The sequence below is a fragment of the Polypterus senegalus genome, chromosome 13, assembly GCF_016835505.1.
Source record: "Polypterus senegalus isolate Bchr_013 chromosome 13, ASM1683550v1, whole genome shotgun sequence".
In the NCBI taxonomy this organism is placed as follows: Eukaryota; Metazoa; Chordata; class Cladistia; order Polypteriformes; family Polypteridae; genus Polypterus; species Polypterus senegalus.
Window position 1 is genome coordinate 71,826,116 of NC_053166.1, and position 15,357 is coordinate 71,841,472.

The window sequence follows — 15,357 nt, forward strand, 5'->3', positions numbered from 1 at the left end:
ATTGTATGAGGAAGTCGGGAGTGGCAGAGAAGTATGTAAGAGTTGTACAGGATATGTACGTGGGAAGTGTGACAGTGGTGAGGTCTGCGGTAGGAGTGACTGATGCTTTCAAATTGGAGATGGGATTACATCCGAGATTGGCTCTGAGCCCTTTCTTATTTGCAGTGGTGATGGACAGGTTGATAGACGAGATTAGACCGGAGTCCCTGTGGACTATGATGTTTGCTGATGACACTGTGATCTGTAGCAGTAGTAGGGAGCAGGTTGAGGAGACCCTGGAGAGGTGGAGGTATGCTCTAGAGAGGAGAGGAATGAAGGTCAGTAGAAACAAGACAGAATACATGTGTGTAAATGAGAGGGAGGTCAGTGGAATGGTGAGGATGCAGGGAGCAGAGTTGGCGAAGGTGGAGGAGTTTAAATACTTGGAATCAACAGTACAGAGTAATGGGGATTGTGAAAGAGAGGTGAAAAAGAGAGTGCAGGCAGGGTGGAATGGGTGGAGAAGAGTGTCAGGAGTAATTTGTGACAGACGGGTATCAGCAAGAGTGAAACGGAAGGTCTACAGGACGGTAGTGAGACCAGCTATGTTATATGGGTTGGAGAGGTGGCAGAGTTAAAGATGCTAAGATTTGCATTGTGCATGACAAGGATGGATAGGATTACAAATGAGTACAATAGAGGGTCAGCTCAAGTTGGACGGTTGGGAGGCAAAGTCAGAGAGATGAGATAGCACTGGTTTGGACATGTGGAGAGGAGAGATGCTGGGTATATTGGGAGAAGGATGCTAAGAATAGAGCTGCCAGGGAAGAGGAAAGCCTAAGAGAAGGTTTATGGATATGGTGAGAGAGGACATGCAGGTGATGGGTGTAACAAAACAAGATGCAGATGACAGAAAGATATGGAAGAAGATGATACGCTGTGGCAACCCTTAACGGGAGCAGCCGAAAGAAGAAGTTGCTGCCACAGTCTACTGGCAGAAGGATTTGTTGCAGTTAACAAGCTTAAGGGAAGGCTAGCATGTCTGCCTTGCTGCACTGTAGTACGATTAAGGATAGCATATGTCCATTTTAACTACCACTGTTGTTTGGTCAGTAATGTTACATTTCTGTTCTTTCACTGTGGTCATGATGATATGTTGACCTTAGTGGAGACTCCATTTTTATTTATTTATTTATTTATTTATTTATTTATGTATTTTTTTAATAACTTTAGTTAAGTTATTGGATGCTGAATTATTAATATCCTTCCAACCCCTATTACACAGTACCAGCGCACTAATGACTACGTAAACTGACTTGGTCTTTGGCATCTAGTGGACTAATTTAACAGTTTGAAAAAGGAAGTGCTTACTCATTAAATTATTTTAGTTTTGCATGCCTTATTTTTGTCAGTACCATGTTATGTGTTTCTATTCTCCAGTAAGGACCTGTCCTCCCCAGGCTCCTTGAATGACTTTTGATTTTGTGCATAACTTTAATCAAATACAGTTCACAGTAGTGTATATAACCAGCAGAATGATGCACTGATGTGCTTATTCAGGCCACTTATCATGCTGTTTCCACTTATCTTAGCTTGTCTTTTGTAATACAGTAATCCCTCCTCGATCGCGGAGGTTGCGTTCCAGAACCCCCCGCGATAGGTGAAAATCCGTGAAGTAGAAACCATATGTTTGTATGGTTATTTTTATATATTTAAGCCCTTATAAACTCTCCCTCACTGTTAACATTATTAGAGCCCTCTAGACATGAAATAACACCCTTTAGTCAAAAGTTTAAACTGTGCTCCATGACAAGACAGAGATGACAGTTCTTTCTCACAATTAAAAGAGTGCAAACATATCTTCCTCTTCAAAGAATGACGTTCTCTGCTCCTGACACGCAGAGAAAGAGAGAGCAGCACGAGTGAAAAGCAAACAATCAAAAAATCAATATGTGCTTTTGGGCTTTTAAGTATGCAGAAGCACCGCGATAAAGCAGCATTTTATAGAGGAGCATCCGTATCCTCTTAAGCAAACAGCCCCTCTGCTCACACCCCCTCCGTCAGGCTCAGAGAGAGTTTGAGAGACAGAGAAAAGCAAACAATTGAGCACCACGCGGGAAGCATATCGTATATCATTAAGGAGTTTTATTTAATACGTAATACATGCTCTGATTGGGTAGCTTCTTAGCCGTCCGCCAATAGCGTCCCTTGTATGAAATCAACTGGGCAAACAAACTGAGGAAGCATGTACCATAAATTATAAGACCCATTGTCCGCAGAAATCTGCGAACCAGCGAAAAATCCGTGATATATACTGTATTTAGATATGCTTACATTTAAAATCCGAGATGGAGTGAAGCCGCGAAAGTTGAAGCGTGATATAGCGAGGGATCACTGTACTGTCAATCACTTTCTAACCTCCTTTGTAGTGAACAGGATCATGATGGTCTACTGGAACCTGTTTCATCTAGCTTAGGGTGCAAGGCAGGAAACCATCCCTTTACAGCAGGGGTGTTGAACTCTAGTCCTAGAGGGCCGCAGTGGCTGCAGGTTTTCTTTCTTACCATCTTTTTAATTAGTGACCAGTTTTTGCTGTTAATTACTTCTTATAATTCGCTTGCTTTAGGCCCCTTAGTTGTTTCTTTTTCCTTTAATTAGCAGCTAAACAATAATGAGACACAAAACAAGCCACCACATGACCAGCTCATCTGTTCCCATCACATAATATCTGAAAATAAAGAAAGGTGAAGGTCTCAGTAAATTTGATCTCTTAGGTCTTAGAAAAAATAGAAAACAGTTTTGAAAATTTGTGTTGTGGCAGAATGAAAACAAGCCATGGAATTAAATAATGGGTTTAATTAACAGCAAGAATCGGCTTCTCATTAAGAAACTGTTTGGAGTGAAATTGGTTGGAGTTTGAAGCCCCAGTTTAGCTGGCCATCTATTGGCTTATTTCACATTTCATTTTTGTTTTGCTGTCATTTAATGAAGAAAATAATCAATTCAGAGGGCTGAATCCTTCTAACAGGTGATATTAAAATGAAGTGGAAAAAAGTTAATTAGCAGTAAAAACTGGTCACTGATTAGGAAAAGGGTTAGAATGAAAACCTGTAGCTGTAGTGGCCCTCCAGACCTGGAGTTTGACACCCCTGCTTTACAGGGTACCAGTCCATCACAGGGCACATACACCAAGCACACATTAGGGCCAAAATAGAATTGCCAGTTCACCTAACCTGCATGTCATTGGACTGTGGGAGGAAACTGGAGCACCTGGAGGAGACCCATGGGAAGAACTTGCAAACTCCACACAGGGAGGACCTGCGACATGAACCCTGACCTGCTTGCTGCAAAACAACAGCGCTACCACTGCACTGCACCAAACCATAATACATTTAAGAAAATGCCTACATATTTCTGCGTTATTTATAAGTAAATAGTACAAAATATCATTTCAGCTCTGCTTCAATGATCATCATAATGCATTGTGTTCTCCCATGTGGGTTTTTTTTTTTTTAAACTCATTTGAACTCATTTGTAACACTTATTTTTGAAAAGCTCTGTTATATCCAAAGCTTTTTTTTTTTTCTTTCTTTCTCCCTTTACCCGCCAAAGTAACCACATGTCATGTTGGCTGATATGTGCGTGCTCAAAATAAGTTAAATAAGGTTGGAGGTCCTCTGATGTACTGTTTCAATTTAAATTTCATTTGTTCTTGTTTAATAGGAAACTACTGCTACAGATCAAATGCAACTAAGTGTTAATCAGAAATTGTGATAATTATTTAGAGTTAAACAAAAAATTTAAAATATTTTGCAAGGACATCTTCCACATCTATTTGAATACCAATATAACCTAATTTAGAACTAGGTCAGACTAAAGGTTTCTAATTTCAGCATTAAATAAAAATGACTAAAAAGCAATATTGGTGGTTAATGCATTTGTGCAACATTCTGTTTTCCTATCTACTGTTAACACCCCAGTGGAGGTAAAAAGAAAATGTGTTTTTTTTTTTGTTTTTTTTTTTTTTAAAAAAGAAAACACATTTAAGTTTCTTTTTAAAAATCATTCAAGATTCACTTCCTCAACAAAATTTCTTGATTTGTGTAAGATGGTTTAACCATCTAGAGTTACTAGGCCAAGCTCCAGTAAGCAAAAATAGATCAAAACTTTTGATTGGTATATACTTTATTTCATAACTAGTAAACCTTTATCATACATTTTAAAAGGTACAATTTTAATGAAAAATGCCAATATAACAATTTTAAAAAGTATGCAGCAATTACAGAAGAATTGCTAGAGGGATTTTCTTGACACCCAAAGAGGTTATCTAGGGTCTTTGATGACAATTTCACTAAGTCACAAGGCATTGTGCTATTTTCTGTATAGTGTATATTAAAAAGATAATCAAATTGAGATGAACCATTGTTATCAAGTCAATGTGCTAATACATTTTTAAACCCTAAGCAGCTGGGCACAAGTATAATACACACATATCAACAACACAATTAACAATTTTACAGATTACATATTGCAGCACTGGTCTTTGCTTCTCCAAAGCACTTGTAATTGGAGAAAGACTAAGGCTGAGTTTATACTTCACATGATGCGATATGTGGTCCAGTGCACATTACTGCTACGCAAGCGTTGTACTGTTTATATTTGCTTGCGTAGATTACATACAGTAAATCTGGAAGATTCCACCAGGTGGCAGTGTGAGATATCATCACGGTGTGAAAACGTTTGGCTTCACTATGATGTCAATTGCCTGAAACGTCCATTAAATTCCGAGGACAGGATATCCCTGAAAAGGATGTTTAATGATTACATCCATCAATCCAGTAGATGCTCTCCATTCCAGCAAGCATTGAGCACGAGACAGAAACAAAATCCTTGGATGGAGCATCAGCTCATCACAAGGTGAACTTAAGCATATACAGTGGGTACGGAAAGTATTCAGACCCCCTTCAATGTTTTACTCTTTGTTATATTGCAGCCATTTGCTAAAATCATTTAAATTATTTTTTTTCCTCATTAATGTACACACGGCACCCCATATTGACAGACGAAAAAAAGAATTTTTGAAATTGTTGCAGATTTATTAAAAAAGAAAAACTGAAATATCACATGGTCCTAAGTATTCAGACCCTTTGCTCAGTATTTAGTAGAAGCACCTTTTTGAGCTAATACAGCCATGTGTCTTCTTGGGAAAGATGCAACAAGTTTTTCACACCTGGATTTGGGGATCCTCTGCCATTCCTCCTTGCAGATCCTCTCCAGTTCTGTCAGGTTGGATGGTAAACGTTGGTGGACAGCCATTTTTAGGTCACTCCAGAGATGCTCAATTGGGTTTAAGTCAGGGCTCTGGCTGGGCCATTCAAGAACAGTCACATAGTTGTTGTGAAGCCACTCCATTATTTTAGCTGTGTGCTTAGGGTCATTGTCTTGTTGGAAGGTAAACCTTCGGCCCAGTCTGAGGTCCTTAGCACTCTGGAGAAGGTTTTTGTCCAGGATATCCCTGTACTTGGCCACATTCATCTTTCCCTCGATTGCAACCAGTCGTCCTGTCCCTGCAGCTTAAAAACACCCCCACAGCATCATGCTGCCACCGCCATGCTTCACTGTGAGGACTGTATTGGACAAGTGGTGAGCAGTGCCTGGTTGTCTCCACACATACCGCTTAGAATTAAGGCCAAAAAGTTCTATCTTGGTCTCATCAGACCAGAGAAGCTTATTTCTCACCATCTCAGAGTCCATCAGGTGTCTTTTAGCAAACTCCAAGATAGAACTTTTTGGCCTTTTTCACAAGTTTCAGCAAATCTTCAGTTAAATAATAGAGAAATCTGATTAGCTGTTTACTTCGTTACACTTGTAAATTTATGTGCCTTCTGAGTAACTGGTTGCTACCTTTTACTCAACTAATGCTGGAATAGGCTCAAGCTCTCTGATTGAGTACTGCAAAGTGAGTTTTTCAAAATGAGTGGATGAAAGCTGTAAGTTGTCTTGGCTGAAGGCATCAGATAAATAAATAAAAATATAGTTATTGTATCTAAAAGAGCAATTTCTGTGTTTACTATGCAGGTGATGACAATCTACACAGTGCTCTGCAGCCACTCTGAACAATAGAAATAGTGTGAGTTGTTTTTTATTGTGTAATATATTTTTTACATATCATGTCATTTTTAAAGTAGAAAATTCTACTTCTTTAGAACTTTCATGATTTTAAAAAGTAAATTAGACATCAGATAGACTCAAGTCCTGCTATTATCGGCTGCATAGTTTCCCTTCCTTTTTTTTTTAACAAGTTTCTTTTAAATGTGGAAGAGATTTTCTATATAATTGTTAGATACAAGCTAAGATGAAATTTTTAAAAATGTGTTTTTCATTAGCTGTTGTGACCATACCCAAGAAACACAAAAGTGTATATATTATAGAGCTAAAATTATATTGGTGGATCAGACAGAAGGAATGAATCTAAGGAGGAAATAATGAAATGAAAGCAATGGCCTTAGGGCCTTATTGTGACAATGTCTTATCTGGCAGACCAGTTGTATAGGTGGCTGAAACAGAAATCCAAATTAGCACAAAGGTTATAGTCTTTTACCTTTTAAACCTGTCACGTAAACATTTGTCTTTGCTCATTCCAAGCTCCATCTAGTGTGTATAGGGATGTCCTTCCTGTGCATGTTATTCAGGAATCACTTCTGGGTTGTACCTGACTCAATTGAACACTGGGCCTTTACATAAACTATAAAGTCAGACTCCTGCAGCTGTAGTTCAGGAATTGTCAAAGAATCCTGTTGGCATCTAGCAAGCTAGGGACTAATGCAACCTTTCATTGTTTGGGACTCCCAGATACAGTAAATAGCACATATCTTTTAAATTGAAGGTCTTGCATAGTAGAGGCTTGCACTCTTCCTAAGATTATGTACTTGGTGTTATTTTGATGGAGTTTATGTAATGCAATGATCCTTGTGTAACAGTGCGGGTTGGCTTGATGCTTCCACTTGCCTTTGGAAGCCTCTTCAACCCATAATCGTTGATAATGTAACCAAGGCTGAGCCCAGCAAGTGAGGACACACACAAACAGCAAAGGATAGGTGTACAAGTCAGTGCTTTTATTTAGAACCATTCCAAAAATCAAAACGGTGTTCAAAATAGTGCAGTGTTACAAATGTTCTTCAATAAATAAATCCATAAAAACAGTGAGGGTGAAGATTTAAAGCTCAATAAATTATATTCTTTTAAAAACAATGAGGTTAAAATCCAGAGAGACAGGCCACAAAACTATGAATCCCAAGGTTGCCCTTTAAAACCTGGCACCTCCCGTGCTTATCATATTCAGACCTCGCAGAAGGAGGAGACGCCCACTGACAGGTACAGTCTACCATCACATCGTGACTCATGTCCCATTGCTAGGCCTTTGGCAGTTCCACGGCATATGTCTCCTGCTGCCTATCCCTCAATGTCTTTGAGAAATGCTGCATGTCTGGCTGCTCCTACTCCTCCGCAATCTCTAGGTAGCAGCACACTTTCTTCAGCTTCAGGCTCCTGCATCCCTGAGGTTGACTGCTGACCAACTGCCTCTCACTCTTTGCTGCATGGGTGCTCCTGTTCACTGTGTCTTTCTCTCCCCATCTCTGTCTCTCTCTTTTTCTCTTCATTTAACCTGTCTCTCTTCCTTGCCTTTCTCTACCACTGGCCAATCTATTTTATTTTCCCCCCTCTCCTTCCATGGAGGCTTCTTTTCAACCATCCTCTCGAATAGGGTTCAGATGTGACATGCCACTTCCTCCAAGGCACAATTGAGGCGCCCAGTTGATCCGCCCACACTGCACGTGTATGTGGAGCCGTTGGCCCAATATCCCAATTACTTACAGAGTGATGCATGCCTACACACACACAATTAGGGCCCCACACACAATTATTTGTTTAAAACTGCCTAACACCATGGACTGTCTCTCACAGCTTGGCAATTTCTTGTCTCGACAATGTGTTCTTGGTTGGTTTATTGATGGCAAAATGGTTTAGGATGAGGCACCTGGTAATAGGCCGGATTAATTGATAGAGAACTTCAAAAAGAACAGGTATACCTTGAAGCCTCGGATTTGCTTCACCCTTCCTCCTGGTAGCTAGATGAACCAGTAGACCCGGTCAGGCTCACTGTGAAATACCTGTGTGGAGCTACAATCATATAACGTAAGGATGCTCATATGGTTATCGAGTATTCGAGTAACCTGGGCCAAAAGTTAGTAATCCTCTTTATAGTTATGTCATCTGATCTGAAGCCATATGTTCTGGACTCTCTAATAAAAAGAGGTTCTGAGCAGTCAGCTGATCCCCATTTGGTGATAACTTGCTGTTTTATCTTGGTAGAGTAATATATATATATTGCTCTACTTTCCCCTATTGTATTATTAATATATAGCCTTAGAATGCCTAATCTCACAGACTTAACCACTGTTTATAAGGTATTATTGTTTATAACTTAACCCCACCTTCCCTGCTATATCTATAACCTCGGGCAATTAGATGTAGTAAAAAGACAAGCAGCAGTTAAGTTACACATAAAATAATGTATTACTGATAATATTCATAAATAATAACAAAATGCAAAGTACATTTGAATATTGGCAACCATACAGCCTGATAAAATGGTGATGTGTAATTCAGATGGCACACAGACTTGTAGTTACTTAAAATGTCTCTAGTTAAAGCATCGTTGGTGCTCAGCTTTCAGCCACATGTCTGTTCAATATGGCTGCTGAGCTGTGCTCTTTATTGTGTTGTCTTCATCATCACAGGTTAGCAAGAGAGATGCTTCTTCATCATATGTTGGTTAGAGAGAGAGAGAATGTGGTTGAGTAAGCAAATTTATAGGATTTCTGTCCAAACCCTCCAGCCAATCCAGACAGCCATATCTCAGACCATTGGGTGGAATAGTTCATCTTATCTCCTGCCCCAAAACCATATGTTAAACATCCTGGCTTCCTTGATTACAAAGAGACAGTCGTAAAAGGGGGTTGAGGTCAAACGTGTATACCTCTAAAAAAAAAATTGGTTTGCCTAAATTATAAATAAAGACATACAAAACATTTATCAAGTTATATGCAAAATCTCACATCACAACACTTGCTCAGGCAGATGGAGCTCTTTCCGTACAGACCTGGAAAATACAGGTGAACAGTAAAGGTTTGCTAGGAACAGCTACCAGATGTCCTGTCTAAGCTACGTTCAACTCGTCTTTTAAATGTCCGCAGACATCAGTAACAAACGGACTGCTTCAAGACATGAATAGTGAAGGTAGTGGCGGGTAACTGCGTCCGAAGGGATATTTGTGGTTGTCTTTTTGAGACAAACTAAGAATGGTTGGTAGACACAAGTGGTAATGGAAGCTGTCAATGTAAAGTAAGGGGGCTTTGGTGCAGTATTAGCTAGGCAGTGTCCAGGTTTAGCAGATGACTACCAACAGGCAAAAAAAAAGCAGAAGATGGACAGAGTTAAAGTCCATAAATGTATGGAGATTGATTAAGCTATAGACATGTCCTCAAAGAGTTTAGGTAAGCCAATCAATGACTCGGAAGTGCCAATTGTTCTCTGCAACGGTAGAAAACATTGACCTTGACTGGAGATAACCTTGAACATTTGAAGGAGTACTTTTAGGAGCTCCTAGACCCGTTGGATACACCCCCTTTGGAGGAGACAGTTCCAGAATCAGGATTAAGTTAATGTCTGTAGCTGAGGTAGAGTTCTGTAATCGCAGGGTCACAGGGATGGATGACTTCAGGCTGGAAATGCTCAAAAATGCCTGCATCTTAAGAGGCAATTTTGACTACTGTGCCTCTTCAGTGTTGCATTAAACAATGTGTTCTAATAACGCAGCGATCACACTCCTTAGCCTTCCTGGGAGAGCCTATCCTGAGGGAGTACAGTGGAAATTCTATTTGATAGTTGATTCCAGGAGGAATCATTCACGTTCTCTAATGTCAATGGAACTGTTGACCAACACTTTTTTTCCTTCCAACAGGTTTTTGGGGTGTCCTGGGATTTTCCATCTTGTCTAAATAAGCTTTGTGCATTAATGACTGTGTGCCCTGTATTTTATTCTTTATTCCATTAAGCATGATTTTTTTTCAGTTTTACCACTCATGCTAATAGCTGTGCAGCATTTTATGTCTGTCTCTACATATTTCCATTAGAAAGATTTTTTTATTTAAAAATGGAGCATGTAAACAATTACATGCCCTGCACATTGAACACAACTGCTCTATTTCTCTGCATGTTCCTATGTCATCGCATATTTTATTATTAAAGAAGCATTTTGATTTTCTATTCCCTTACTTTATTTCACAGTTTGCTTAATTTACTTATTAAAAAAAAAAAAAAGAACAATTAAAGCTAGGGTGCTCACACTTGTGGGAGGTGTGTAAACAGCAACAGATTTTCTTTTCGCTTGTTTAACTTGCACTGTTTTTTACTGTTTAACCTTTTGTTAAAAATAATAAAGTAATAATTAAACAATGAGTTTATATTCTTTTGAATGGATATTATCTTTAATAATGTGCATTTAAATTGGATGTGGTGCACAAATTGAACAATACCACAACATGTTATTCTGAAGGCCGCATTTGAGATCTTACCAGCAGTACTGTATAATCCTTAGTGGCAGGACATTATGGGTGATTATTAGAGGAGGTAAAAAATGCAAAATATAGCCCAAAAAGCAAGAATTTTTTTTAAAAATGGCAAAGGAATATTTATTGGATACAATATTTGGTAAAAAGTAAAAATATTTTTCCAAAACCGCTTGCAATTGTTGATTTTTCTGTCTTTAGAAGAATGTTTAAAATACATACGTTATAAGCTGTGGGGAAAAGTTAAGGTTATTGCAATTTCCACTTGTCCATGTGAGTCCTCGTAGTAGTCCAGTTTCGTTCCATACCCCAAAAATATGTGCCAAATTAGTTGGATAGCACTGTTGAAGAGGAGAGGCAAAGTAAGGATGAGCATGAATTGTTTAAGTATAATTTTCAAATTAAGGCATCAGCACTGGGACACATCAAGATAAGCTAAATTATAACTCTAAGACCAAAGTTATGTTGTGTGATAAGACTGTATAGTGTATACACTACTGGTCAAAAGGTTTAGAACACCTCAGTTTTTACGGAAATACACACAGTTTAATGTCTTAATGTTTCATGAAATCAATGCATAGAACAAATAAACAATGGCAAATGAAAAAAATAAGTCAAGGACTCATTAAGTGTACATAATGTTATTGCAATTTTTGATTCATCAGGTTAGCCACTTTTTGCTGATGTAACAGCCAAACACATGTGTCATTCCTTCTATAAGGGAAATCGAATATTGGTCAGAAGGATCTTCCCAACACTGTTGCAGATATTCTTGAAAATATTTTGCACTTTTGTACAATTCATTCCAAACTAAATCAATTGGGTTTAAGTCCTGAGACTGTCCTGGCTATTCCATGTTTTTGAAGTGTTCCTTCTTGTTCTTTTCTTTTAACATAATTCTGACTTAGAGTGGAGGTATGTTTTGGATCATTGTCTTGCTGTAGGATAAACCCCCTAGACACAGACGGTATTGCATGGTGTTGAAAAATGCTTTGGTAACCCATTTGATTCAGAATTCCAGTCACTATGTGCATGTCACCAACTGCCTCCAGCAAAGGGACCTCAGATCATCACACTTCTTCCTCCATGTTTGACCGTTGGTGTCACACACTGAGGAGCCATCCTTTCACCAATTCAACAGCGTACAAAGATTTCAAATTTTGATTCATGAGGCCATAAGACTTTCTTCCAGTCTGCAGTAGTCCACTGCCAGTATTTCATGCCCCAGGCAAGCTTCACTTTCTTATTTTGTCCTTTAAGGAATGGTTTTCTTGCTGCTAGTCACCCTTTGAAACTTGCGGAGCAAAGTCTTCTCTTCACAGTAGAAACTTAGACTTGCATTTTTTGACCACTATTAAACTATGCTTGAAGCTGTTGTGCTGTGAAACGCCTATTACATAAGTTTGTGACCCTTAGAAACTTGTCTTCTGTTTGGATTGTGACTTTGGGTCTGCCAGATCTCTTCCTTTTGGAGTTTCTTCTAGTTTCCAAATGCCTTTGGATTGTGTAGGACCCTGTATTCACTGACACCCTATACTGCTCTGTCCCTGTGTCATTTTATTTGTTAGTTTGCCATTTTCTTGCCATTATTGCTGGAATCTACAACCTTCTAGCATGTAGATCTTGTAGTAACAGTCTTTTCCAACTCTGCTTTAAGACAGACGGAGGTTGTTTAAGCAATCAACAGAATTTTGGACTCCTGTGCAAATTTTTTGCTTTAGCTTGCAAGACTTAATTTACTTTAATTTCTGCAGAACATCTGTAGGTTGTAACCTGTTAGTTACTCCCTAAAGAGGGAACATCTGTAATATTCTGATATTTTTGTTTTTAGTTTTTGCTAACCTAAACTTTAAATGTAATCCTCTGGCAGTTTACCGCTTACCTTTTCAACATTTTAGGTCATTCATTGCATTTCAACTGATTACATTTGAAGAAAAACTGGAAAAACTGAGGTGCTAAAACCTGTGACCAGTGGTGGTGTATACTGCATGTGTGTGTGTGTGTGTGTGTGTGTGTGTGTGTGTGTGTGTGTTTTTATATATATGTATATTATTTATAAAATATTGTAACCACAAGGGGGCAACAGAGAGCCAAACCATAGACCCAGCAATACGTTGCACGTTATTGGAATAAAACAAAGACTATTTATTCCTTAATGCACCTTCACAGAGCTTCTCCCAGTAATATTCAACAAGAATACAATAAATCTAGCACAAATCACACAATTCTTTCTCCTTCTTCCCTCCAGCTGAGTGTTGCCCTCTGACTCATCCGTGTGTGGCAGCAGGCTTCCTTTAATGCTGGTTCCGGGAATGCTTCCGGGGCTATGCAACATCTTCCAGGAGACACTTCTCCCTACATTAATTATGACCCAGATCTTTGGTACTTTTCTTTTTGCCATGAACAGTTTTTATTAATCATTAAAGTTCCTAGAAAGTGCAATAATCAGGGGAAAAAAAGCACCAATTCTTTTAAATTCACTTGCATGTGTTTTCTGAAAGTCTCGTACTTGTACATTCTCCAAAAGGACTGAACAACCACCCATACAACTGTTCCACTGCAGTCTTTGGACTTTTTTCTGTCTTTTGACTCTGCAAGTAATCCCAAAGTGGCTCAGTGATGTTGAAATAAGTGTTATGTTGAAGGTATACAATCTGTTGCAGGATTTTTTATGATGGTGGTCATGTGTTTGGTGACATTGCCATGTTGCAGAATAAAGCTGGGGACAGTCAAATGCCTCCCTTTTAGTACTGTGTGATGGATATGAATCTGCCTGTAGTTTTCAACAGTGTTACCAAAAAAAAAACAAAAAAATTGACTCATCAAGTATTGGGTGATCACAATATCTAGACTGCAATATGTAACATCCAGTGCACACAGTGGTTTAGAGAGCACCATCTCTGCATTTAGGTATAGAGGTTACTTGCACAGTATTGTCATTTTAGGGGATTTTATTAATGAGATAGTGGATCTCATTTATAAAAATGGTAAAATTATACACAATTCAACTTTTCAGTTGTTTGTTGCATATTTTCAACAATGAATAGTAGTACAAATTGATACTTTTGTTTACTAGATCTGTTTTCTGTGTTATGGCAGAACAGAAAAACATAACTGAAATCATGTTCATATTCTGTGTACAATGTCAAGAAAAATGAATATATATTGAATATATTTCATCAAACTTAGTAGGAATAGATTTTTAGAATGGCTAAATTTCCTACATTAAACATTTTTTTTTACATAATGCTAAACCTTTCATGACTGTACTGTAGTCCATGATTAGATTCATGTTACTTTATAAAGAAGCAAGATTACTAGATTTGACTTCAGAATTTACAGGTGGACTCAGGGGACTGTGTCTAGTACTGCTGTCTTACGTTCATGTTCAGTGACCAGTAAATTACTTTCATGTCCTCTGTGTGTTAATTCAAGCTAATTTAATTATTATCCTTAAATTATGAGGGGTTATGTAAATAACCTGTGCTATTTGATATTGTTTTTAGTGCTTTTAGGATATTCTCATGCCCATGGTATGGATTATGAAATTCTGTGTGGGTTGAGCTTCTAAATTCAGAATGTAAATGTGTTGCATAAAATGAAGGTTAAATTTGGGATTACTCTTTAAAGAAATGTTAATAATTGCATTTATCACACACCCTCCCCCACCCCCCATTTATCTCTTTTGTAGATTTCGGACTCCTTCAAGATTATCCTTAATCTTTCCCAGAATGTTATTTTCTGGCCACTTGGAGAAATCATGCGTTCAACAGAGAATTTTTCAGGGAAGTATAAAATCGGGGAGGGAGGATTTGGTGATGTGTACAAAGCCAACATGAGAGACACTGACTATGCTGTCAAGAAGTTGAAAGAGGTTAGTAATATTACCATGCTAATACAAGGATACTAGTAACATTCAGATTGCTGTTCCTAATAGTGTTGTATTTTATGTTTTGTTCCTTTGGACTTCCTTTAAGCCCACAACAGAGTTAAAAATTTAATCAATCAAGTTGTATTGGTATCCTCAGTTGTTAATTACATTAGGTGTTAAGTTCCTGAGTCTTTGAAAACAAATTTAAAATGAGCCTAAATGGTCACAGATTACAGGTTATGATTCTCTGACCCACCTGTATGCTGTGCGTTCAACAGTTATCATGATCAACAGTGTTGATAAATTTGCAAAGTTTACTCCTGTTTCTTTCAGTGGTGAGAGCATTTCTAAATACTGTAGTTACAAAAGATATCACATAAAATGTAGTAATTGCATCAGGGCTGCAATGTAGTAATTGACATCACAAAAGTCTTTCTGTTCTTTTATGATTTTGCCATTCATTTGCTATTATATTTAAATGTACTGTATTTTAAAGTATAGTTCATAGTATTTTTGTTGTTTTTACAAAATGTGTTATTATGTTTTAGCTGTGTCATGCTTCTTAACATGTTCAGCACTCTGAGCTTGTACATGACAAGTAGGTTATATAAAATAGAATGTTTGTACCTTGTATAGGATGGGATCCATTGTACTTTCTGGTTTTCCTGTTAATACATTTTTACTTATAAAGCTATTCATGTTGATAATGCAATGCATCAGAACAAAGACATCAAACTACTTAATTTCTGCTTTCATTTTTCTGCATCTGAAATACATGCAGGTTTATATTATAGCTTTTTATGGGGAAATCGACACAATGTTTAATCTTTCATTTGTAACATTTTTACCTTCCTGTTTTTTAGTATTTTAATTCAA

At 37.9% G+C, this 15,357-nt stretch overlaps 1 protein-coding gene across 3 annotated transcripts in view; it reads left to right on the top strand.

Annotated features, from left to right (window-relative positions):
* Positions 1 to 15,357, top strand: part of irak1 (interleukin-1 receptor-associated kinase 1) — a 92,032-nt gene that overhangs the window by 55,018 nt on the left and 21,657 nt on the right. For all 3 annotated transcript variants that reach the window (XM_039776095.1, XM_039776096.1, XM_039776094.1), the window contains exon 5: positions 14,302 to 14,484. In XM_039776095.1, coding sequence (XP_039632029.1) covers positions 14,302 to 14,484 — 183 coding nt within the window. The remainder of the gene's footprint in view (positions 1 to 14,301; positions 14,485 to 15,357) is intronic.